General features: G+C 39.2%; 1 protein-coding gene across 1 annotated transcript in view; it reads right to left on the bottom strand.

Annotated features, from left to right (window-relative positions):
- Nucleotides 1-24,317, bottom strand: part of FAM13C (family with sequence similarity 13 member C) — a 54,954-nt gene that overhangs the window by 3,780 nt on the left and 26,857 nt on the right. The window contains exons 6-12 of the mRNA XM_059821074.1: nt 19,968-20,055; nt 14,132-14,342; nt 13,029-13,167; nt 11,598-11,679; nt 8,947-9,158; nt 3,758-3,841; nt 356-451 (exon numbers count right to left, since the gene is read on the bottom strand). Of these exons, the coding sequence (XP_059677057.1) occupies nt 356-451; nt 3,758-3,841; nt 8,947-9,158; nt 11,598-11,679; nt 13,029-13,167; nt 14,132-14,342; nt 19,968-20,055 (912 nt within the window). The remainder of the gene's footprint in view (nt 1-355; nt 452-3,757; nt 3,842-8,946; nt 9,159-11,597; nt 11,680-13,028; nt 13,168-14,131; nt 14,343-19,967; nt 20,056-24,317) is intronic.

Raw genomic sequence — 24,317 nt, 5'->3', positions numbered from 1 at the left:
TACAGAAGATAAATATAGTGACAGTATAGTGCTCCGTGGAAAGAGATGATAGGTTTCATTCTGCGTTGCATGTGTTAGCCATAACAGAAAACTAATGCCAGCCTTTGATCTCTTACCCAGTCATTTGAAGTGATTGCCTCAGAAACTGCTGCCGTACATTACAACCTCTGGCATGCTTAGAAGTTGAATGTTACAGACCATTTGCTCTATTTGAAATATCAACACCCTCTTAACCAATGAGCAGGTTCTTCAAATATCAGTAGTTCTATTGCTGCCAAACTGACATACGGAGTCAAAACAAACACAGCATTTAGTGTGTTTTCTTGACAATGGATATGTATTCTTTCCAACTTACAATTGTTGTGATCAAAGATGGAGTTGCGAGAAGTTTCTTGATAATTCTGTATCTGTCGTAAAGAGGTTTCATGAGACTCTTTTCTTGCTTAGCTACCTAGAGAGAAATCATAATAAAATATACTCCTCCAAAATGAAAAATAAAAATTAAATAAATAACTAAACTAGCTCATTTGCTCCTGTAAAGCTGAGCAAGATAGTAGAAGTGTATGACCTGATGTGTATTTTGCTTCCACAGATATTCCATGGGAATTGTAGTTTAATCCATAAAATTTCTAAAAAGGAAAATGGCAATCTGTTTTCGAATGGGAAACACCCAATGCGGATTCCTCACTGCCTTGAGCCACACCGCCCAGGCAGAGGGTAAACTATTCTCTCTCTCTTTCTGAAGATGCTAATACAGTTGTAAGAGTTAAGATATGCTTCTACTGTGTATTGCATTGATATCTCACTTACTTAACTGTAATAATGGCAACAGGCTAACTACAGTAACGTGACAGTCTGCCTGGGCTTATGTACTCAGTGACCCAGTGGGATGGAGACCACTGAGAATACAGCTTTACAGCCTCAGTGAGTGAGCTGGCTCCGTGCAGAATTGCTCTGTGCATCCCTCCCTGGAACTGCCTTCCACGATCAGGAATTATCCATCTGCTCATTTAGTTTGTTCATGCTCTTTTATGAGCACTAGAAGCATTGATTTGGAGAAGAATATTACTTTAGATCAGGTATTAAGAGCCTGATCCAGCCACAAATATTTATAAATACAAAAATAAACCTTATGGCAACTAGCTTTGCAGTAGACCGACTTTATTAAGGAAAAAAAAAGAGCAAATCCCACAAGAAAAAAAAAAAACGCCAAAACCAGAAAAACAACATGTTCCTCAGGGATTAAATGTCAAAATAGAGTCATTTGCAAACTAGACCACCATCAGCCTCTGCTCCTCAACTTACCTGCGTATCAGCACCCGCTGGGTACAATTTCACTGCCTTTTGGCACTGCAACAACTGCACTACTACATCGAAGCCCAGCTATACATGCTCAGATAAGTGAGCACATGGCAGGTTTGAAGAGACACAGGCTGAATAACAGTATGGACAATAGTCCAGAGTTGCTCAGAAACAGACAAATACCTGGTCTTCAGGAGTAAGGGTGATAGCAGACAAACGCAGGTTGATGACACCACATATGTCTGGCTGATCGAGTAGTTAGGGACTACTTCTAGAGGCATGCTTCACTGCAGAACGTCAGGGTTTGCCTATCCCAGCTAGTCCACTTCTCTTCCCCAGTCTTCATGTGCTGTTTGATTGCAACACATAAGAGCTCCAGGAATGCCAAACAACCCTGAATAGATCATTTTCTGTTTTAAACCTAGTCAGAGCCCTCTCTCTATGACTTTGCCCAGGTAAGTCTGGATAAAGATGGTGCTCATCCATACTATACATCAGCAGGGCAAACACTGTCACCAGCACTCTCGACTGTGTTTCAAGGCTGCTGTATTCATGATACTCTGAATGTGCAGCAACTTGATCATTTTTCTGATGGGTTCTCTTTCTGTACTCCCAAAGGAGGTTTCTACAATAACTGTGACATTGTCTAGGACTGAATTTTGCTATTTGCCTAAAAAGGAAAAAAAACAAAACCAAAAATCCAAAACAAACCACCATAGTTTTTGCATAATAGCCTAAATTTCTGATTATTTTCTTGGAATCCCGGTACACTCCATTCAGATTAACCTTTTGATAATGCTACGTGTGATATGTGTTAAATGACAAAGCATGTCATGGGTTGTTAGTTCAAACATCTAAAGTAGGGAATCTTGAGGCTTCAGCAGTCAACAGTCAAGTACTGTGAAAATGCATATTCTGCACTGGGACATTTCTTTGCTAGCGGAGAGGGGCCTGTTTTGTTGGCTGCTGTCACCGGAGTGCTTCTGCCCAGGCAGTCGCCTATTTGCCTTCTCCAAGTCATCACCTCCCGGCTTTTACAAACTGCATGAGCTTCCCCAGCAGGTCCCTCTTTCCTGGGCCCCTCCAGCTCTGAACTGGGCATAGGGCCTGTGCTTGGGCCTTGCTGGCCTCACTCTCCAGCAGCTCTTGGTACCCAGGATGCATGCAGATTCTTCACCCCTTTCCCTCAGGAAAATACATCGATATAGATAAAAAGATTAAAATTTGCTTCTCTAAGTTACATAATTATTTGAGTATGCAACCGTAACTGTGTGGAGCATCTCCGGATTGCTTGTTTATTTTCAACAGCAAAACAAGATGTAACACTCTTGCCTAGCTTCAATTTCCCTGCTTTAAATTCTTGACTGTCCCTGAGCTTTCTGTGACCTGAAGTCAGAGCTGTTTGGCAGACCTAGAATTCCCTCATGGCTGCTTAGTATCACTGATCACCTCTTTCCTTATGCAGTTAGCATCCTCTTTCTTAGCTGGTTATAGAGCTGCTTCAACCTTGAGAAGAAACACCCTTTCTGAACCCCATGCTAGAAAGCATGCCCTATTATTCTCTTTTCTATCTCTGAATCTTCAAGTCTCTTTTACCTCTAGATAGCACTAATAACTCAAACTTCTTTTTTGTTCTCCTTCTTAGGAAATATAATTTCTTCATACCCTCCCTATATATTCTCTCCATCCCTCAGTTCTCATTCCAAGCCCAAAGAAGATGGACAAAAATGATTTTATCCAATATGCAGAGAGATCAGATTCAGATCATGATAATTTTAAGAGCTGGCATATTTTTGGTTATGTGCTGTTGCCAGTCCCCTTTTCCTCTACCACAACAACTACTAGCCAGAAACAGAGACAGTTGTAAGAATACAGACATAAGACATCAAACAGGAATTCCTTAGTTGTGTATAGATGAATTTTCAAATCATCATCTCACCAATGGTGGCAATTTTTTGTTTTGTACCTACATTCAGCAGTGATGTCCCTTGAAAGGATTTTAATTAATAGTTTTAACTGCTGCTGTGAAATAAAGGAAAACACAGATGACAGGTCGTGCCATTTTTGTATTTCATGTCTCAGCTGGTGGCCTATAAACCTTCCTCAGCTGCTAAGTAGTCTAACCTTTCATACATCATAGCACAGCTACAGAATGCATGAGCCGAGTCTGCTATGGATATGTAATCCTCCACCTTTATCATCAAAACCTGCAACTTCCAATCATAAAGAGAGACGCAGGGCCACTAGAAACTTGCCTTTTTATTTTGCTTTTAAAAATATAAACCAAATTCATCAGTATCAGGCAATAATATTTATACCTGAAGATTAGTTTGAAATAACTGAATTTGTTAATCATGTAAAATTCATCTAAATATATTTAATATATGAGTCAAAAAATATTTGTTAGAGAAGTTAGATAATTTTTAATTTACCTATCTTTCCATGGTATACTTACAGGTCGTCCATGAATACTCTCAAAATATAGTAGACATTTCTGAAGATTGATTTTTTCCAATGCCATTTGCTTTTTTGTCATATCCTATTTAAAAAAGTTATTTATAAGATTATGAGTCAGGATTTCATGACAAGGGTATAGGTAGCTATCATCTGTTTAATAATCTGTTCTCCCCAGATAAACATTAATAATGAATTCTGTTTCTGTCCACACTGAGGTCAATGGGGACTTGGCATGGACTTGGCAAGAACAGAGTCCAAATTTACATGACTGAAGTTTTGAATGACTCAAAGTACGTGTCACCCTCTCAAAGCCTAATGCAAAGCCAATAAGAACTAGGAGGTAGATACTTCTGCTGAAGAGAGTAAGTGTTATCTGGCCAAAAAGTGGAGTCTTTGTGGCCTGAACGCGTGCTCTTTCTTCTGGAAGAAGATGCATGAACGAAAATATACTGAAAGGCTGGAATCTTATTTTTCTTAATGTCATTATATAAAGATCTAATACTCGATTGCCTTGATTTCTTTCAAAATTCCTATGCTACAAAAGCAATTTAACAAGCTTGAAGTCAGGAAGCGGTATTAGGCTACTGACAGAACACTGCATCCTTACCTGGATGAAATCCCTAAATATTCAATCATTGTGATATCATGGTTAACACCCCATAAATGCTGAGCATACTAGAAAGTGGTGCTATCTCTAAAATGAAATGGAATAATAATCTGATCAACCAGCAGGAAATTACGGCTGGACAGTACACATCTGTAGAACTGCTACAAGGAAGCTGCAGAAATTGCAGCCCTTTACTAACAGTGGGACCAGAGGTGGGCTTTCTTCCTCAGTCACAGTTCTTGCTCTGCTGGGCTGAACACCTAACACTAGCAGTTTATTTCTGTGCAAAAATCACAATATGAATCACTGGTACCATTGCTGATTTTTCAACAATGCGATTTGTCAGTGTTGGTGATATACCAATGTATGTATAGGTGTCTGCTGCAGGGAGTGCACTATTTAACTGGTATTTCTCTCCCCTTCTCCCTTTCCCCCTCTTTCCAAGAAGATCTGCTCCTGACACTTGCATATTTTCATCTGGGTCGGAACAGCAAGGAGCACGTGAAGCTAATGTAATTTTCCACAGTCTCTGCCAGATCACAACAGATCTGTATGAATTAGGGCCAAGCATTCGGAGGTTTGGAGAAGAGCTCAGCCACCACAATGACGTAATGTGAAGAATGATGGAGTTGGGGGCGGGGGGGGGGCGGGCCGGGGTGCCTTTCCGCAGAATGACAAGGGGTTTTTATTGACAACTTACTTGGAGAAATATTTTTAATAATTAGCCTCTACTTTTTGAAACTGTATCAAGCCCTGAAGAAGTAATGTTCTTCTAATATCAAAGGAATGCCTTGCTATTAACTTCAGCAGGAGCAAAACCTTTTTTGTTTGCTGCCCAAATGCAAAAACAGTGCAGAACCACTAATCACATTTTGCCTTAAAGGTCTGCATGAATTAACCACTCCAAAATTGTCTGTCATTCACCTTAAGAGGAGAGCTGCTAACTAGAATGTAGGAGTATTATAAAGTAGCTAATTGGTTTACTTATTGCTAGTTCTGCAATTAATACAAGGTTAATTCTTTCAAAAACTATTAAGCCTGGAGCAGCTGAATGGTTAGGAGGAAACAGGGAGTGATCATTAATATTGATTTTACACATGAGAAACAATCTCATGAGGGTTTAGTATTTGGGCCTATTTCATCAGCTCATTTTATTAGCAGTCTCAAGACGGGTTTGTATTCAGCTAAGTTCGAAATGGCTGATAATTTCAAAATCGGAGAAGGCAGGTGGAATCGAACTACAGGATTGTCTGAGACATCTTAGGACTGTAGGCTGTATACAGCAGCATGAAATTCAATGCTAATTAAATAAAACCACTGCTTCACAGCCAAGGAAAAGACGAACTGAAACAGGTCAATAATGAGAGGACAGATACATAAAGGTCTGAGAAAAGCCTTGGGGGACAGACTGCAAATCTTCAAACTGAATGTAAGGCAAAAGTTTTTTGTTGCATATAAAGAAAGAAAAAGGAGACTACATGTAAAGGTAGTAGTTTGGTTTTCATAACTTGGGACAAAGGCACATAAAGTATTGTACACAGTTGTCTTCCTCACTAGTATGTTCCCTGAGTGCTTATGCCTAGTAAGCTCGCTGTTGTTTTTCCAGACAGAAAATGCAAACTGTGAGGACAGACAATAGGAGAGCGAGGACTGGGCCTGGCTGGGGCCTTTCACTCTCAGAGGCAGCACTTTGTTTCCGTGCAGGCCGTCAGTCCGGGTTCCCAGGGCCTACTCAGTCTGACACCTGGGGGTCTGTGGCGGCTCATTACGAAGCAGCATTTAACACACTTACAGTAAGAAAAATTTCAAAGGAAGGCAACAAGTGACATAACATCCATACAACGATGCCAATTTGCTTCAGCTGAGGGTCAGGCCAAGTCTGACTGTAGCCCCACTCTGAAAGGCCGCATTGGCTGGTGAACCACAGCTGAGCACCGCAGGGCTGCTCCCCTCCTCGCTGTGACTGAGGCAGCAGTTGCATCCCCAGCCTTTAAACATTCGGATTGGTTTAAAAGTCAGGAGTTGGGATTTTGGTTTAGGTTTCAGGGATTTGGTGTTTTTTGAGTAATTTGATTCAAATTATGTCTGTTTGCCTTCTGGCTCCTGAACTCCTACATTCATGGTCTTAATATTTTGTTTTTTCTGAAACCTTGTACCTAAAAATGAGGTGAACTGTTAAATAAATCACCAGCTCCCAGCACAAGTAACAGGTGTAACAGGTGGCCATCCCTTTTTGGGTCACTGAATCATTCACAGGCCAACCCCAATTTTCTCTAAGTCTTCCCATTCAATAACTTTACTCCCAGACTTTTTTGTGGGAGGGGTGTTTTGTTCCGAAAACCACATTCTGCTATTTCATATTCAGATCTTGTGGTTTGTACTCTTTAGACATACTGGGTGGTTTAGGATCTTACTCTGCACCTCTCTTAAGGACACTCGTTCTCTCATTTGTATTTCAGCAGGGCCTTAGAGGTTTTCCACAGTTGTACTTCTGGGGAGAACTCGGCAGGCTTTTATGGAAACACTATCCTTGCCCAAAATAACTAAATCTTGAAAAAATAAACGCTTAACTGCTATTAGTTTACTATTAATCTAGCTCAGAATCTGGTACAGGATCTAAATGTTATATACAAAATAAAATGTTGCACATAAAAGATATCTACAGTAACACTAAAGTTGCATGTAGCTGAAATGAAGCCTTTGATTTTTGCTGAAACCAACAGATGTCCTTGATTCATTTCACATCATCAGTGCTATAAACCTCTTCTCCGCCAAAAGTCCAGCATGACTCATAATAAAAAACCAATCATTTTTAATGTTACTTAAGAATCTACTAAAATTCATAATTTTGAAATAAATCAATTTGACTTCATATTATTCCTTTTCAAGCCTCTGCTCCATAGCAGTTTCATATAACTATTATCAAACACCTTTGCTAACAAACAGATAGTTCTTTCAACACAAGTTGTCTCTACAAGAATACAAGAAGAAAACAAATAAGATCTTTTAAAAGAAATATTTGAAAATATTAACTTGTGCAAACATTTCATTTACATTACAGAATTCTCTGTGAGAATATTACGAGTCAGTGCTGCCATTGCACAGATTTAGGAAGTTCTCTCTTGGGAAATCAGGAGAAGTTCAATTAATCGAAAAATGAGTGGGACAGAGACCCACACACAACTTACTGTCTTATAAGAGAGTTTTTCTGGACACGATTTCCTCACTGACATCTGTTTTGGTGTCAACTGATCTCACCCCTTGCATAATGAAAAAAATTTAACAACTGAAAATATTATCATACAGTCTGCACTGTTGGGATCTTAGGACTATCTACAGAACAGCATGGTTTTGTCATCTTTTGTTTTCTTACAAAGGAGTTCTGGTTATGAAACACTTTTTCCATTTCAGGTTTTTTTAAAAAGTAGTTAATAAAAAGAAACAATTAAAAAGTCAGTCATGTATGCAGAGCTCAAGATTTCAGAAGCATGGCATCATTATGCACAGTTCTAGTTTTTATACAGTAACTAGTTGTTTAAGAACCAAGAATAGAAACAAAAACAAAAATTATCTCTGCTGGGTACTTTCTGCTACTGAAATCCACCCAGAATCATTTCTTATTTCTCACATAGGTTAGCATCTAGTTGTTCTTCACTCCTCCCTGTCCCCCTCACCCCCTCCCCTTTTTCATTCATCAGCTGGAGTCTGAATGTTACTGTCAGCATTTAGATTTTAGGTACCTTTGAGGACAGAATTTATTGTCTGGCTTGGCTGTATAGCATCAGGAATAGCAACGTCATTTGTCAACAAAAATAGCCCCCCAAAAAAGTATTTTTATGGACAATATGTATTGCAGAACAGCAGCTTCAGACAGACTCTATAACGTGCCAGTAGTGTGAAGGCACAGCAGAATCTTAAAATATGTACTAGTTTAAAAACAAAAATAAATTGCCCATCCAAGTAAGCATGTTTCATGGAATATTGCTCCTAAATTTAGAAGACTAATTGAGAATGTGGAAGAGCAGAGGCAGTATCAGCACAAGTAAGTGTACAAGATCAGAAGGGCAAAGCAGTCTGGATGGTTGTGCTATCCATGTAATCTTAGCGCAGTGCTATCGACTGGGCAGAGGCTTTCAGCATTTCTCAGGTGAGAGGGGACCTTTATTGTCAAAATAACTGCAGGAACATTTTTAGTCACACAGTTTCTGTGGACTCAAGATAGGATTGCTTTTGCTGTCACCATCTTCAATACACTGGAATATGCGCTTCCTGCGCACACAGCCTCAAGTAGGTAAGTTTCAGCACTGCCTGGCAAACAGTTTTATACATGCATCTCTGAGCAAAAAGCGCTTAGCACTATTTGAAAAAAAGCTTCTGAACCTCTTTTTCTGCGCAACTTTTCACAGAAAAGTTACTTCAGAAAACTGCACTAGCGCTCCCAACTTGTTAGAGAGAAAATGCATTGCATTGCCAGAAGACAGCATGCACACCCACCAGCATACCCTGAGACAGCTATGCCCTAATTAGCATCTGCCTCAGATGATAAAGTTCTGAAAGAAACAGCCATACTTGTTAAATACCTTAATAGTCTCAGGAAGGTTAAAGTGGTGTCTTTTCTCCTTTAATCGTCTCAATACGCTATCCATGGTTTCTTCTACTGAAGGAGCTGGTTCCATGGTTGTGGCCTCCTGTGTCCCAGCCTCTTTAAAGGTCCCAGTACTTTCACAATGATCATTTCTTTGGGGTACTCTAGAAGTACAGTCCTGCTCTTCCGACATTCTGAGTTTCAGCTCTGAAAGGCAAATTACTTGGCAAGTAAATAGTTTAGAAATATTTGCAAAGAAGTCTCCTTTGACACTACAAGAAAAAAAACATCCCTACTTCTTGCATACAATTATTATGCTACCACAGTTGTGCAGGAAAGTAACTCTGCTTCTCTTCAACATGTGACATATTTTACCTAGTTAAAGCAAAATCCAATGGTCAAGGGATGAGAGGTGTTCAGGCCAATGGAACTTATCGCACATATGTACTTCTCTTTTCCCTCCAAGCCCATCTTTGACATAAAAGGTGTTACCGTGGGTGAGGACTGAAGAGACACCAGGTTGAAGACTGGGGTCTGGGTAGGAATCAGTGCAGAATTTCAGTGGGAGTGAGGTTAGGAAAGGGGCTTAAAAGGACAAACAGCACTGGCAAGTATTTGTGGGAGGATTTGTGTGGGTGGGATATGGAAGCAGAGCTCTCTCTCCCCCTCTTCTCCTCACTAAACCCATGCACTCTCAATTGATCTGATGTCTGGATAAGTAAGAACATGTCCAAACCTGCTGTGGGGATTGTTGTCTAAGGATGCAGTCCTTCACAGATGCCTTCCAGGACAAGAGGCAGTGTCTCCGTAGCCACCTGCCCCACTCTCACCCCAGCTGTGCTTGCCTGCCTTCCTGTGCTGCTGCACAAGTGAGGAGGAGAGCAAAGGCCCTCCCCTAGGAAGGGCTGGGGAGGCTAAGCTGCGCTACAGAGCCCACCATGCCAGCTGCCAAACTGCTGGAGCCATGTACTCCAGGTCTGCAAAACCAAGCCCCCTCTTCTCTAGTGCAATTTAAACCATAACCCTCCCTTCCAGAGGCTGCATTGCCATCCCAGCCAGGCTACTGAGCTGGTCCTCACAAGGAAAATCAGCCACTTTGCTTAAATGATTTTCCTCAGCAGAAGAGCACCTGAGCAACCCAGCAGAAGATACATAGGTTACAGTGTGTCCTATCTTCGCAGTCAGCAACCTGCCTGGATGCAATAAAATATGTAAATATATTAGCTTGACACCAAGCCAAAGACCCTGGAGCTCTAGGGACCTGCACAGAGCAACAAGGAAATTGAATTAAGGTCTGCATTAGCTCCTGTAAAACCAGGCTTTGTTCCTAGAGTATGCCTGGCTGGTGAAGGACCTTGGGCAAGGCAGGAGATTGATAGCTCCAAATGCATTAAATTTATTGAAATCCATGCAGAAACAGTAACATAATTTTTAGCTGTGACAGTCTGAGGATACGGCCATGTTTGCAGGGAAAAATACTAATTTTAACTAAACTCATAGAGCTAGGAAGGATGGACAAGCCTTACAAACTTGAAGAAGGACCTACAAGCACTTGAGTGCTTTTCCATTTCAGTTGCACCTGTCTCATGAACCTCATGAATCTCACTTCACTTAAAAGCAGTGTCATTATTCAGGGCAATAAAATCAAGAGTTGTTACAGGCTCAAGGCATTTTGGGTGTGAAGGCGAGGCTGATCTATGAAGGCTAGACCCCCTGGCTAGCTGAAGCAATGGTTGAATCACAGAGATAATTTTCAGAAAGTTAACTATGTAGTTTGGCCAGTTCTTCTCAATTGCCCTTCCTGGATTTGTAACACAAAGTTCAAGGGGGGGGGGGAGAAATCTAGTAATTACATAGCCTAGTATTTAAGGGAGAACTTTCCAGAAGAAATTTACTGAAAGATGAGTTTCTAATTCCTTATTTACAACAATCACACCCTCTATATCTACATTCTTAACTATATCCAAAACAAGAGATGAAGCATAATGCTACAGTTTAATTAGTAGGGAGAATCCATTTATAATGGGGAAAAACGATTTAAGTAAATTATAAATAGCCCTAAAAAAAAAAAAAAAAATCAATCAGTCCTGGCTACATTCTCCCTGAGGCCAAGCATGTGATAGACCCACAGATGTTTATGGAGTGGTATGCAGACAGTCAAGGGCAAAACTTGACCCTCAAGACCAAACCTAGTATCTGCGAAAGATCCATTTTTATGATAAAAAAAAAAAAAAGCTTTAGAGTTGTGTAACCTCAGTCCTAAAGAAACATTTTACACCTACATTTGTACTATTACGAAGACACTTTTAACTTTGTAGTTCTGTATTTCAGGGACTCATAAAAATATTCAGACTAACACCGCCTTTTGCATAAATGTTTAGTTATGAGGGAGAGATGGTGTCTTTTTCCCCTTCCCCTTTTTAGCCTTGTTACGAGGGTTGAACTGGTTTATTTTAATCCCTCCTTTCAGGAACCAAGGCAGGTCATGTCACCTAATACCTTTGTTATCATTGGGAGACTTATTGCCATGCATTAGTGAAAAACAAGCAGAGCACTGAGGTTAGAAAACTAACTCTAAAATATTCCAGGTACACTCATAGTTCCAAAAGCTTCAGCAATAAAGTGAATCGACATGCTGCTATGTACCTTTGAGCTGCTTACGACCTTTGGCCAAATCATTCATCCATTTCAGAACTTCAGGATTGGAAGTCTTGTCACCATGTGAAGGCTGAATGTAAAGAAAAAGGAAGAATAAAAAAAAGAAGGAATTGATGGTTATACAATCAAACAGATAAAAACCTATCCATACACAGTGTGCTAAAAAATGTCTGTAGTTGCAACCGCACTATATCATAGTGTCATGCAGAGCATTTGGCTTGATCATGGTACTAATTTATCATGCCTTATCTCTCTCCATTGTGGCACAGTGCTACATGGATCTGAATATTTTGGCTGTGACCCCCAAAAAAACATTTAAGTCCTTGACTAACTGGATAAGTAATCTCAGCAACTTCAAAAGGACTGATCAAATACCTAATGTAAGTCATATTCCTAAGTGATTTCCAGGACGGTAACCGAAGCACTCTGCCTCTTGCAGGGATAAGCCCTTACTGCTTTAGGACAGGGATTCTCTTGGGAAACAGCACTTTAAACATTTCAACTGAACTGCTTAACTAATCAAATGAAAAAATCCTGCGCAACAGAGTGATTTCAAAAGCAACAAACCTTTGTATATCAGTTCTTTCTTTGCATTTAGAAATTGCCTCCAAGTTAAAATGAATTCACACTGGATCTTCAGAACTCTGATATTTAAAATAGCAAAACAGTTTTTCAAAATTAAACCTCTGAAATAAATTCTTTTCTGGTCACAGTGTGATTACTGTTGAAGTATGAAATTTTGCTCCTAAGAGTATATGATGACCATAGGGCAGTACAATTCACAAACGTATGTTTTAAGTTTGCAGTCATTGATGAGATTACAAGATAATATATAATTTACTGAACTTTCATTTTAATGTAGTCACAAAATATCACAAACTCCCCTGTTTCATAGTGTACACATCCTTAGCATCACGGATGTTTTGGTATGTTTATACTGCGCAATTCAGATTACACAGACTTGCTCGATATGAGCGATGATCTTGCATACACTGCACAGAGCACACCATTGACCTCAGACAACCCACCACCAGCAACACACCACAATTTTTATTTCTCTAATTTCTGCCATCAGCTTCTCTTGAGCCCTGTGCTTTGGAGGTTTACAGGAGCTTTTCATCTTTTGAATCGTTTTGATTCACAAGCCCATCAGCTGTATTTCACTGATTCATACTTCTCACACAACTAGAAGATGGACATTTTGCAACAAAGGGAAGCCAAAGAAAATGCAAATTAAGAGTCTCAGAACTACTGCATACACTGAAAGATGATAAAAAGATATGCCCTCATGGATTATTTCCCTATTTAATTTTGAAAAAAAAATACCCTTTTTCCTATTGTTTTGCGTAAGTTTAAATACACTGGGATTCTTGCTTGCCTTTGTCATATTTCCCCTTATCTTTTCAATTACTATCTTACCAGGTATTTTTTTTCTTGCTCAAACTTTTCTTCATACTTCCTAATTTTTCTCTTCAGACTCTGAAGATGCTTGGTAAGTTGTGCTACTGTTTGTGGCTCTTTGCAGTCTTCACAGTTACATCTAGAAGAGCTTCTTGGCCTGCAAAAGCCAAAAGCGTAGTAGCTGGATCAAAGAACTGGCTATAATGGACGATGACTTGTTTCAGGCACACTTAACGCTTTCCTAGCACTTCAGAATTTGCAGCTAGGTTCTTCCACAGGATAGACATAGTTTGGTTTTACAAAGTAAGCATAAAATAATTGCTTTTGCTTGAAGGTACCCCTAGGGTATACTAATGAGTTCACCATCTGTCTTTTGCTGTCTTTTTTTTTTTAATTAATTGTGGGATTTCTGAATATTTTTCAAAAGTTTAATCCAGTAGGTTACAACCTCATCCAGTATTTACATTTAACACCCACATCTTACTTCACAGATCTTCCAGCTGTAACAGGAGACTGTAACAACATGATTTGTAAAAGTAAGCTCAGGGAGTTTTTTATTACTGGGAATAAACGTTATCATTATGAAGGCAGTTTAGTTTCTGATTTTTACAGTTGAAAATCAATAGATCTGATTATTATTCATATGCATATTCATAGTTGACAGCTATGTATATAAGATTTTAAGAAAGATGGTTTTCTGTCTGAAACTCACAGCTTGGGTTCTGGAGATCACATATATGGACTGTTCATATGTTCTATGACACTCATAGCTAGTGATTGGCTCAAGCTATAGTTCTATTACAGCTGAAATTTTTAGTATTATAACTTGTTAGCCCTCTCTATCTTATGTTCACTCATCAGAGTAATAATTAACTAACATTTAAAACTGTCCTTGCTAACTATAATTAACAAAGACTTCAAACAATATTGTACTCTGTTATTACTGAAAAAAATGCTAGATCCTATTTCTGGTATTGCAAATTAACCATGTCAAAATATGCTGCAACATGAAAATTTCTTGTTTATGACATAACACTAATTGAAAAAACATGAAGAGTCAAAGATCGCGGATTGTACAAAAATGATTTAAAATCTCTAAGAATTAAAATATGTTTTCTTACATCATGAAAGGTTGAGCACTTGGTGGAGAAGGGGCAGACTCTGTGTCCAGATTAAATCTCTGGCTTTGGCTAAAGATAGAGCAGCGTGGTGACAAAAGAGGATTGTCTCCATCTGTAATGTGATACAGCAGTCGACTGGTCCCTAGGGAGTGATGTTCTTGTGGGCTGCTGTCCATGTCATTCTGCCAGTCTCTGTGGGCTGGCACAGGCTCTAGAAAGAAAGCAGAAAACAATATGGACTGAGGGTCACTCACCAGAAATTTAGCTACCTAGACAGATACAAATCTATGCTTACAGAAGTATTCAAAGCATAAGTATTCAAAGTAAACAGCAAATAGTTCAGCAAAGTATCACATGCAGCATGAACATATTACGGAGGTTGAGAAAATAGAAAGGACGGTTACTGGCTTAACATAAAGCATTTTTGAGTTCCACAGGAGAAGGTGGGTGGGTGTGTTTGTAAACTATGAAGTATAATATAAAGACGGAGATTTTCCCAGGGTGGTAGCATTAATTATGTTTTCATAGATCTGTTTGCTTTTGAAAGCCACACTCCTGAAGAAGACAACAAATGTACAAAACAAAGTTTAATTTTGTGATTCAGCATGTAGTCCTTTGGTCAAGAGAAAGGCAGATCAAAATATAATATGTCCTGATGCTAAGAACCTCCAGTGTTTCTTGCAGTATCCTGCAGAATTTTATTAAGGTTTGAAGTAACATACACATGGGTCTAAAGAACATAAGATATGAAAATAACAACAACCACCAATAACATTCAAGGTAGTTAGTCAAGGTATTGTACAGTGACTGCTACTTGGAGGAATCATGCTTATGATACTATGTTAATATTGCCTTTGACTATAAATGGAAACCTCTCCTCAGATGCCTCAAAAGGTAAAATTTGTTTTATAGAGATGATCAGGCTAGAAGACAGAATGATTTATTCTGGAGACTGAAAAAGTAGGAATTGGTGAACCTCATTACCCTGGTGTGTTTATGGGTAACATGGAAAATAATGGGCACATTACAGAGCCTACCTCCAGAGAATACCAAGAGTTCATCTTCCCTTTGCTGTACCTGGGTACATTAATGGGAAGAACCACTGAATCTCCTTCCTCACCCTCAGTGGGTGAAATGGGTGAGGATGATCTAGCCTAGTTGATATTTTTGCTGTCAGATGATTGTGCTTTAAAGGAGATTATATTTTTAGGGAGAAACTCCATGCTCTCATAAAAGCTCTTGCCCAAAAAACAGTTAATATATGTTAAAGCAAAGAATGTGCTCTGTCTCAGGTTCCCCTACATCAGTTTCCATTGTACATATTTTGCACCAGCTACATTAATATTTTCTTCTAAAACCATGTATGTATATAGCCTTTGAATTCATATCAATTATTTTATATTTCCAGGCAGCATGCGTGTTATTTCTAATCAGTATTATATTTGCAATATAGCATGCATTCTAATGTATTTCACAGAATCTTTTTATTGAACAAAAGCCTAAAACTGCACAGAAAAACAACTGTACATGGATTTACTCACAGAAGAGCAGGCAGGTTTAGAAAAGTTATTTCACCTTCACTTTCCATTTTCTCCTTTGTACATGGGACATGACATTCCCATGGTGAGTGGGTATTTCCTTCAGGATTTTAAAGTAACCTTTGTAATGCATTTTATTTGACCTCTGCCCAACAGATACTGAAGCTACAAATCCCAATTGCTGCACTGGGACAGTGGGGACAAACCAGCTCTGAACAGCATCCTTCATAGAAAGCAACTATTGATTTAAAAAATAGGTAGTTACAATGGACAAAAGTATCATTTTATCAGGCACTATCCAACTGTTTTTGCTTTACAGATGAAACCAAAATCCAACTGTATATTGTATAATCACAGTTTAATCTGTCGTGCAAAAGTTACACGTGACTTTTGTATCTACGCTAACAGCACCATCAATTATAATTACGTTAAGCATTTTCACAAGGAGACAGTGTAGTTGATTATTACTTCTAACCTAGCATCTTTCCTCTAAGTACTTCATACTCTGTAGGTCAAATTACACTCTCCAAGATACCAGAGCAACACCCAAAACTTCTAAATTGTGTATGAGATTCAAATTCTCCCATAGAGAGATCCAGAAAGGCATCTGGGAGAAGCAAGGGTACAGCATTGTACCAGTCATGGGAAATGATGTACACAGACAACATACAGTGATAAAGGCTGGAATAAATGTTGTTCTGCAAACAAAAGTGTCTCTTTCTGGCAAGTAATTTTTCCTTACCCTGTAAGACTAAAAAAGTACTAGTTTTGGCTGGGTTTTGTTTTATGTGGTTTGTTTTTTTTTTTAACTTCTGAAAAACAATATTGTCAATGAGAAGAAATCGGCTTCTTTCCTTTTATTTCACCATGTTTGAACTTCAAGAAACATATAATCACTGTGAAGTAGGTTGACTAAGAATAGTTTCACTATTTCTCATGCTCTGTTATTAAAAGGAATAAATTTTTTATAGTCATATTAAGTAGCAGTCTCTTTACTGTGAAAGGAAAATAATGATCAGCCAGTCTGTGTATGATAGGTGCGGGGAAAAAGTTTCCAACATTTGAACTCTGATTTTCTGTGAACCTAGAAGTACTTCTCTTGCAGGAGGCAGTCTGTACTGCTGATAAACTATATGGTTATAAACATTTGCTCCTTTTCACACTTAGAACCAGGCAGTTTTACTAGGCCCAACCCAGTCTCAGAAATGGAAAAGTACACATTCAAGACTAAACACTCCTGGAAGATAAATGGACAGGTAGTGGCTGGAGCAGCCCCAGTGTAAAACCAAACACACAGAGCTGCAGGGAATTCAAGGAGGGTTTTTTTAATCAGCTAGCAAATGAAAGGGAGACAACCTACATGCCAGGTGAATTTGGGACTATTTCCCAAAGGCCAGGGCTCTTCTATTTCCTCGGCACGAGGGCGTCCTGACGGCATTGCTCCACTAAAGCTTGCAAACTGGTGCAACTTTGTTATGGCCCCAGGAAAGGTTTTAGTCCCAACCCTGTCATAGATGCATTGGAACATCTCAGGATGATGATGTTATAACCAAACCCATTTTTAATTACAATTTAGGGCCATCATCCTGATTCCAGTTCTGCATAGATCCTAAACAAGACACTAAGCATTATCCTGAGAGTAGCCCATGAACTGACCAAGCATCTACCTGTCTTCATCTCTCTGATCTCATTTTAGCCTCTATTTTTGCCAAAACTGGAAACTAAATCCACCTCTAGCCAAGCCAGTAAGTTGCCCCTTAGCCTGCATCTCCTGCACCTCATCTACTCAGACCAACTTAGCACCGACAAGAGCTTACCACAGGACTTAAAGCCAAGATCTAATATCTTATAATATGCAGTATGCTTCATAATGTGGACTTCAATCATATGACAAGAAGTCATATGGTACAAGTTTGTATTCCTGCATGTGGTATTCTTGAAGTAAAACTCTTTAAGTAAAACAATAATACATTCATCCCTCAACACATTATGTCTGTGAATGCCGGTATCATAATTTTTTTAAATTAAAAGACATTTAGAACATCTTTTAGTTAAGCTCAGCTGCTCACTGCTCAAGTCACATATTTGATGTATACTCATATCCAAAAGCTATAACAAATAACTCACACTCTACTTTTCTTTTTTTCCCTTAAAAAAACTAGCTTAATACCCCCTTGCAATTCTTTATGGTCTCGTTCTGCCAGCTCTAATTCAAGTTTTTGCATATACAAAAGTAAACTGGAAATTGCTGACTTTGTTCAGAGATAAGAATTACTGTTCACTCCTTAAAGTTTGCATCCTGAAATACCCTGCCATTTTACTAGAATGTTCTAGCTTCACTCACCATACATATAATGTATTTTTTTCTGATTTTTGTTGACTGGAATGTGAAACAAAAGAAATTAAATAAACTACACAATCGTGTTTATTTTAAAAAGAGTACATTTGTACATTGTTAATATTAAAATGTTTATTGCCTGATTCACTGAGCAAAGGCTAATAACTAGAGACGTAGTATATATGGCATATCCTCTAAAAACTCTGTTCCTAGCCTGGTACAAATCTCTGGACTTCCATCCAAGTTTGACCTGAAATAGCCAATAGCACCATGTGAAAACTGTACCTAAACTGAATGTATCAGAAGATTTCAGTAGTAATTTAAGAGACAGAATTAAGACTAGGTCTATCTATGCAAAACAGCAAGTTATTAAAAAAAAAATACAAACCACAAAGCGGATGTTAGCAGGAATGAACGTATTAAAATCATTAAATAGGTAGGTTTTAACTAAAGCACAAGTTTGAACTGCTAGAGTGACAGAGCATGCTCTGAACTGCGTGAGAGAAATGCTACATCATCCAATATTTGTCTGTGTAGCTGGAGATAGGCAAATAGGAGCTAGAGAGGGTATCAGAAGTAGGGGTCACTAACAGTATGAATTAAAACAAAATCCAATCAAACCAGCAAAAATAAGCAAAGGAAACAATTATGAACCATCCTAACAATGAATTATGAATCTACCAGAACAAAATAATTCAGTAAACTACTGGAAAAGGAGGAAAAACCCACCCTGCCATAAAGAAAAAGAGTCAGTGCAGATTTTGGATGTGTTGCAAAATGTCTCTGCCTGTGTGGCACAGATATGAGATCTGTCTCTGCCTCAGACCCAGGCCAAGGGACTAGCACCAGCGCAAGTTCCATACCTGTATCCAAGAGCTATTAAGGTATTTGCCTAGCTGGGCTAAAGTATCCATTTTTTTTTAGCTAAAACCCAGGATATTTAGTATTTTTTTTTACAGTCCTTCATCTTTATAATAAATTGGATTCTACATACCATTGCCCTTAATTGTGCAATGCAAACCTCAAACTTTAGAATTTCTTAAATAGAATGCTATCATTTGTGATTTTTTTAGGCAAATAACTTACTGTTATTTCTTGCTGAAAATTCTGAGCAAACAGCTCCTGAAATAAGTTCTTCTGAACCCAGTCTTTATTCTGACATAAAACATCAATTGCAAAGGGGTTACTGACTTATCTGCCTTAATTTGGACCATACATGGTGAACGATTTAAGTATTTGTGTATTCATGTCACCTGTCTGTGAGATGTATTAGTCATATTGCCTTTGACCTATTTTTCACAAACAGTGATTCCTCTTCTACTGAGCATCACGACTCTGCCAGCCCTGTGACTACAAGCTAGGAATTGACAAAAATAGTGCCGAGCCTTAGGGCTATTTGTTTGCAAGTACTGGTTTCCATATTGAGGAAAGAGGAAGAGATAACACACCACAGTTTGCCCAGATGGGTAATAATACAGGTTCATGAATGATTAAAATCCACGTGCTGTAAAACTCACCTTTGCTATCTCTCTGCTGATGCATTAAATTAAAATCAATAATAGGAGAAATGAAGTGATATTGCTCTGACAAAAAGAATGACAAAAATAGAATTACGTGATATGGCAGGTGTTCTCACACAATACAGACATAGGAAGTAGAGTGTAAATTTACTTGAACAAAAAAAAAAACAGATTAAAACTGAAAATAAAAGAATCAGGATTCTTAAAACCTGTCTGAAAAGCAAGACTCCCTCTCAGAAAAACAGAATGTTATAGCCATTAATATCCATCCTTTTAACAGGTATCACCCCTTTCTACATTACACAGCATTTGCATCAGGAAATGGTGCTTTGCTTAGCTCTGCACTGTTTCCCAGAGGACTGCAAATCTGATACTAAACTGCGAGTCACAAGGCTTTTTTATAATTGCAAATGAGAACACATCATGACATGATCGCTTACCTCCACAACTGGCCCCATCAGCTTGCACACTGGTTTGGACTGACGAAGGGGCTGGATCCTTGGGTGCCGGCAGCTGAGGAATTTCTTCCTGGGTTGGCAGAAACGCAGAGCACAGATCGGTTTCAAGGGCTTGTAGCTTCAACAAAGAATTCTGCAGACAAAAGCAGAACATTGGGCTAGATAGAGAACAACAGAATACAGCGATAGCTCTTCAACTCACTGAGCCCATTAGCAGCGCCTGCAAAGGGGTGTTCCACTAGCAGCTCTGAGAGGACGTGCAAGAGAACAAACGTGCGCTATTCCACGAGTTTCTTGACTTCTGGTTATTTAAGTCCCAATTTGCATGGATTATTCATGACACGTGGGAAAGATGACTTCGTCAGCAAAAGACGATTTATTCTAGGAAGCCAAACTGAGATGGTGTCCCTTTTCTTGGTCTTGAAGGAATACACTAAGCAAGTATTTCATTCATTGGGCTGACATCACGATCTGATGACATTATGTCCCTCCCCATTTACCATTCATAAAAAAACAAATCTCCCTCTCCAGCCTATTGTGCAGTATGCAGCAGTGAACAAAGAGTTACTGAGAACATGCTCCCTCATGGGATTCTTGGAAGAGATATTTTGTTTAATTGGCTTTTTTAGAGATACTTCTTTATGTAGACATAGCTTTCATGTAGGCTGCTGCCACTTTTATAGGGCAGCCAGGTCATTTCCTATCCACTGCAAAGGCAAGATCAACAGATCATTGTCACTTGGTGCCGACAAATCAATGAGGCAAGGCTAGTTATCTATAACATCACTTCCAGCTACTGTGTCATGCTTGGTCCAGTTCTCATTTTAATCTTTAATGCTGCATGCAATATTCAGCTGTACAATCTGACACAAACATCTTGCTGTGATGTAAATGCTGTGAAAGCCCTAATCACCATCTGACAGGGCAAAATGAGTCACTACTGATACCCCATGCATTCAGTTCCCCTCTCTCAAGGGAAATACAGCTTGCAACATAAAACAAAATCACACAAGGCTGTCTTGATAATCACACAGCTGGCACACACAGAATTATATGTAAAATGTTAAGTCACTCAAACAGTACATATCTGTGAAGAGAAATTTCTGAAAAAAAAAAAAATCTGAGTTGCAACAGAAAAAAAATTCCTTAAGTTTATACCCTCAAAAGCTCCTTTCCCCGCTCTGTCAAAAACCTGAAACCAATTTATTGATTCATTTAATGAAATAATTCATTTAGTTTTTGGAATAATTTCCTTTGTGCAACAATATGTCACCTATGTAGTGAGTAGTTTAATGTATCTTTGCATTATCTTTATTGTAATACAGCCCTTTTATAAATCCAAGGATGCCAGTGTTTTTAGGTAGAAAAAAATTAAAAAAGGAAACTAATTTGGCTGAGAACAGCAGGGAAGATTTCAGCCTTAATCCTTTCATTCCTTTTATAGCATTCTAGCAGTGAAAAGGGAGCAGAAAGTAGCTCTTTCTAGGAGATACCTCAAAATAGGGAAGTTTTGAAAAAGCACAAGATCACCATAACTAGATCCTGCGACCCTCTATGTGCTGTTAGAGTGTTTCAAAATCCATATCTCATTCCACAAAACAGATAAGGTTACAATCAAACACTTGGACTTTGTCCTCATCTTAGGTCAAAAAAGAAATCCAAGAACACCTTCCTTCTCCTGGTCCCAGAGCAAACAGGAGCTCTGGCCATTCCTATCAGAAGCAGCTTGATATTAGAGACGTGTGAGCAAAGAAATGGCTTGTGTTATACATTTATTTTAGAATTAAGTTCCTCTCATCTCTTGTCAAGATACATTTTAACATGTCATCCTATAATACGAGGAAAGAAGCGACTGCACGATCAAGCACTGGTTCATAATGAAATGCCTAAATGTAATACTATTCTTTAAAAATATGGCATGATATAGAGCTGGTTTCTATGACCTGAAGCAGAAGATACTTTTACTATTGCCAGGTACAGGTTGCATTAACAACCTACTATCCTCTGATCCAGCCACCATTTGTAAGGATAGTTTACCCATCTTGACCAACAGTGCCTCATCTTTACACCTCAGTTTCTCCAGGACTCTCGAACGACTGGCATCTTTTCCTTGTCACTTACTGACACTGTTGGGTCCAATATTTTACATACGTTACTTCAAACTGTTCTGGCTCCTTTGACCTGTCTGCTAGAAAGAGTATACCAGGTGTGCAAATGTCCCCAGCATGGGCTTTGTCTTATCAGTGATAGACCAAGATAACAAATTCACTCAGCCTCTGTTTATAGCCATTACCTTAATGCCCATTTTACATGTCAGCCAGCCAGCAGTCCCAGTGATATCCTACCTGGCTTCCTGCTTTTGGTGTATTTAGTAGACTTCTTACCATGAATTTGAGCACCTTTTATGAGGCATTTTCAAAGCCGCCTTTAATCTTCTACAGAGCTTTCTTGAATTAGAGACAGAATGATGGAAACCATATCATCTTCAACAGCTTTCAAGCAGCAGTGAATTTTCCTTGTCAAGGGAAGGGTGCTGACTTGAATCGTACTCATGGCACTGTTTTGGGAAGAGTTTTCATGACATGACAGGCCTCATTTTCCACTGCCTCTCACCTCAGCTAGACCCAAACAAAGTGGCTGTGGAATTATCACAACAGACAGGCAGCATTTCACAGTCATTAATGTCATCTAGCAAAAGATGACTAATACCAGTTACAGACCAGTGAGGACTCTGATCCCAGCCCAGAACTTTCCACGAGAAGTGTTGATGGCAAGTAAGGAAAACACAGCCAAACATACCAGAAGAACATACCAACAAGGTGAACATAGGCGAATAACTGACAAATATACCTAACCTTCACAGACTGTTACTTCAAGCATTTGACAAAAAAATTCCCATATCAAGAAAGTACATTCACTTTGCATCACTATTTCTCACGATACTTTAATATTTATGGCAAGTTCAGTATAAAAACATTCACACAGACTACGTTGTTAAACACTGTATTTCGGCAATGCTTATGCTGTAATTCACCAGCTGTTTTCTATTCAGTTGCTCTAAATGTTATTTTTCACCCTTCTGTGGAAGGTGGGTGGATGGCAAATTTCCAGTCACTGCCAAATACTAAAAAAATTCTTATAATAACAACAATAGAAATACCTTATATGATTTCATGAATGTGCCCTTGACAGGGATTTGATGTAGGGAGAAAAAGAGCAAGTAGCTTTGATCGTTTTGATGTTACCAGGGAGATGATGAATCCAGAGTATGCCATCAACCTCACCTTAATCCTAAAACACAGCTGAGTACTATGGTACTGCCACAGCGCACTATACATGAAAAGCCACCACATATTTATGGGAACAGATGTAAGAAGACATAGCTTTAAGCAAAGGCCAAGCACAAAACTGCCCAGGGTCACCAACTCACGGGCAACAGGAGCGTCCTAGTAAATGGCAGGGATGACCTTGCTGCCTGCCTGCCTCACATCCTGTCCTGCCCCTCTCAGAGGGCTACTTGAAGTACCAGCAATGCCAGAGCAGTGGGGCTGGATCCTGACAGCCTCGGACCTCCGGCTCTGTGGCAGGAGCAGTGCGGCAACCTGTTTCCGCAACTGCAGCCCAGGCAGAACAGGAGGGTGCTCTGGGAGGGGACATGGCCATATATCAGCAACTGGCAGCGGGTCCTCTATCCTTGGGCTTGCTGGGGGCAGGCCAACAAGCTACCAACTGCCAGCAGAAGGAAGGCAAGAAGAGAGAAAAATAAAGTATTAGCCACTCCTTCATCTTCTCAAACTTCCCAAGTTCATTTAAAATCTTACTGACCACTTCCAACTTCCCCCTATTTCTCCAACACTTTCCAGTACCTGTACAGCCCTGATGTGACTGCAGGCATCCCGCCACATTAGTGAGGATGTGTACTCTTCTGTGCTACACACACTCAGCAACACATCTAATCTGGAGATGAACCAGCCTGTGTACATGCTACTTAAAAATCTATCATGGTCCGGACGTGCCCCTGGGTCCAACTGGGCCATGTCTGCTCTTGGCAATTTAAAAGAAGTTGCAAAACACGTTAGAGGCAAATACAAACAGCTAAAATACATAAAGAGGGAAATGTTAGGTCATGGTGGGTACCATCATAAATTTTAGTAAGCTCTTACATGGGAAACCAGTATCACGGAAGTAATTTAAGCTATGGCATATTTTATCAGCTAATTATCTCAGTTCAGATACTTTAGATTTGATGCTTATTCCAGCTTTACTCTGGTGCCTAACACCAGTGTTTCTGATGCAGTAATTCCTGATCCATGCTAATGCAAATGAAAGGAC

Source organism: Gavia stellata, chromosome 9, assembly GCF_030936135.1.
Source record: "Gavia stellata isolate bGavSte3 chromosome 9, bGavSte3.hap2, whole genome shotgun sequence".
Taxonomy (NCBI): Eukaryota; Metazoa; Chordata; class Aves; order Gaviiformes; family Gaviidae; genus Gavia; species Gavia stellata.
The sequence above is the reverse complement of the archived record's forward strand: the minus strand, read 5'-3'. Positions and strand labels throughout refer to the sequence as shown.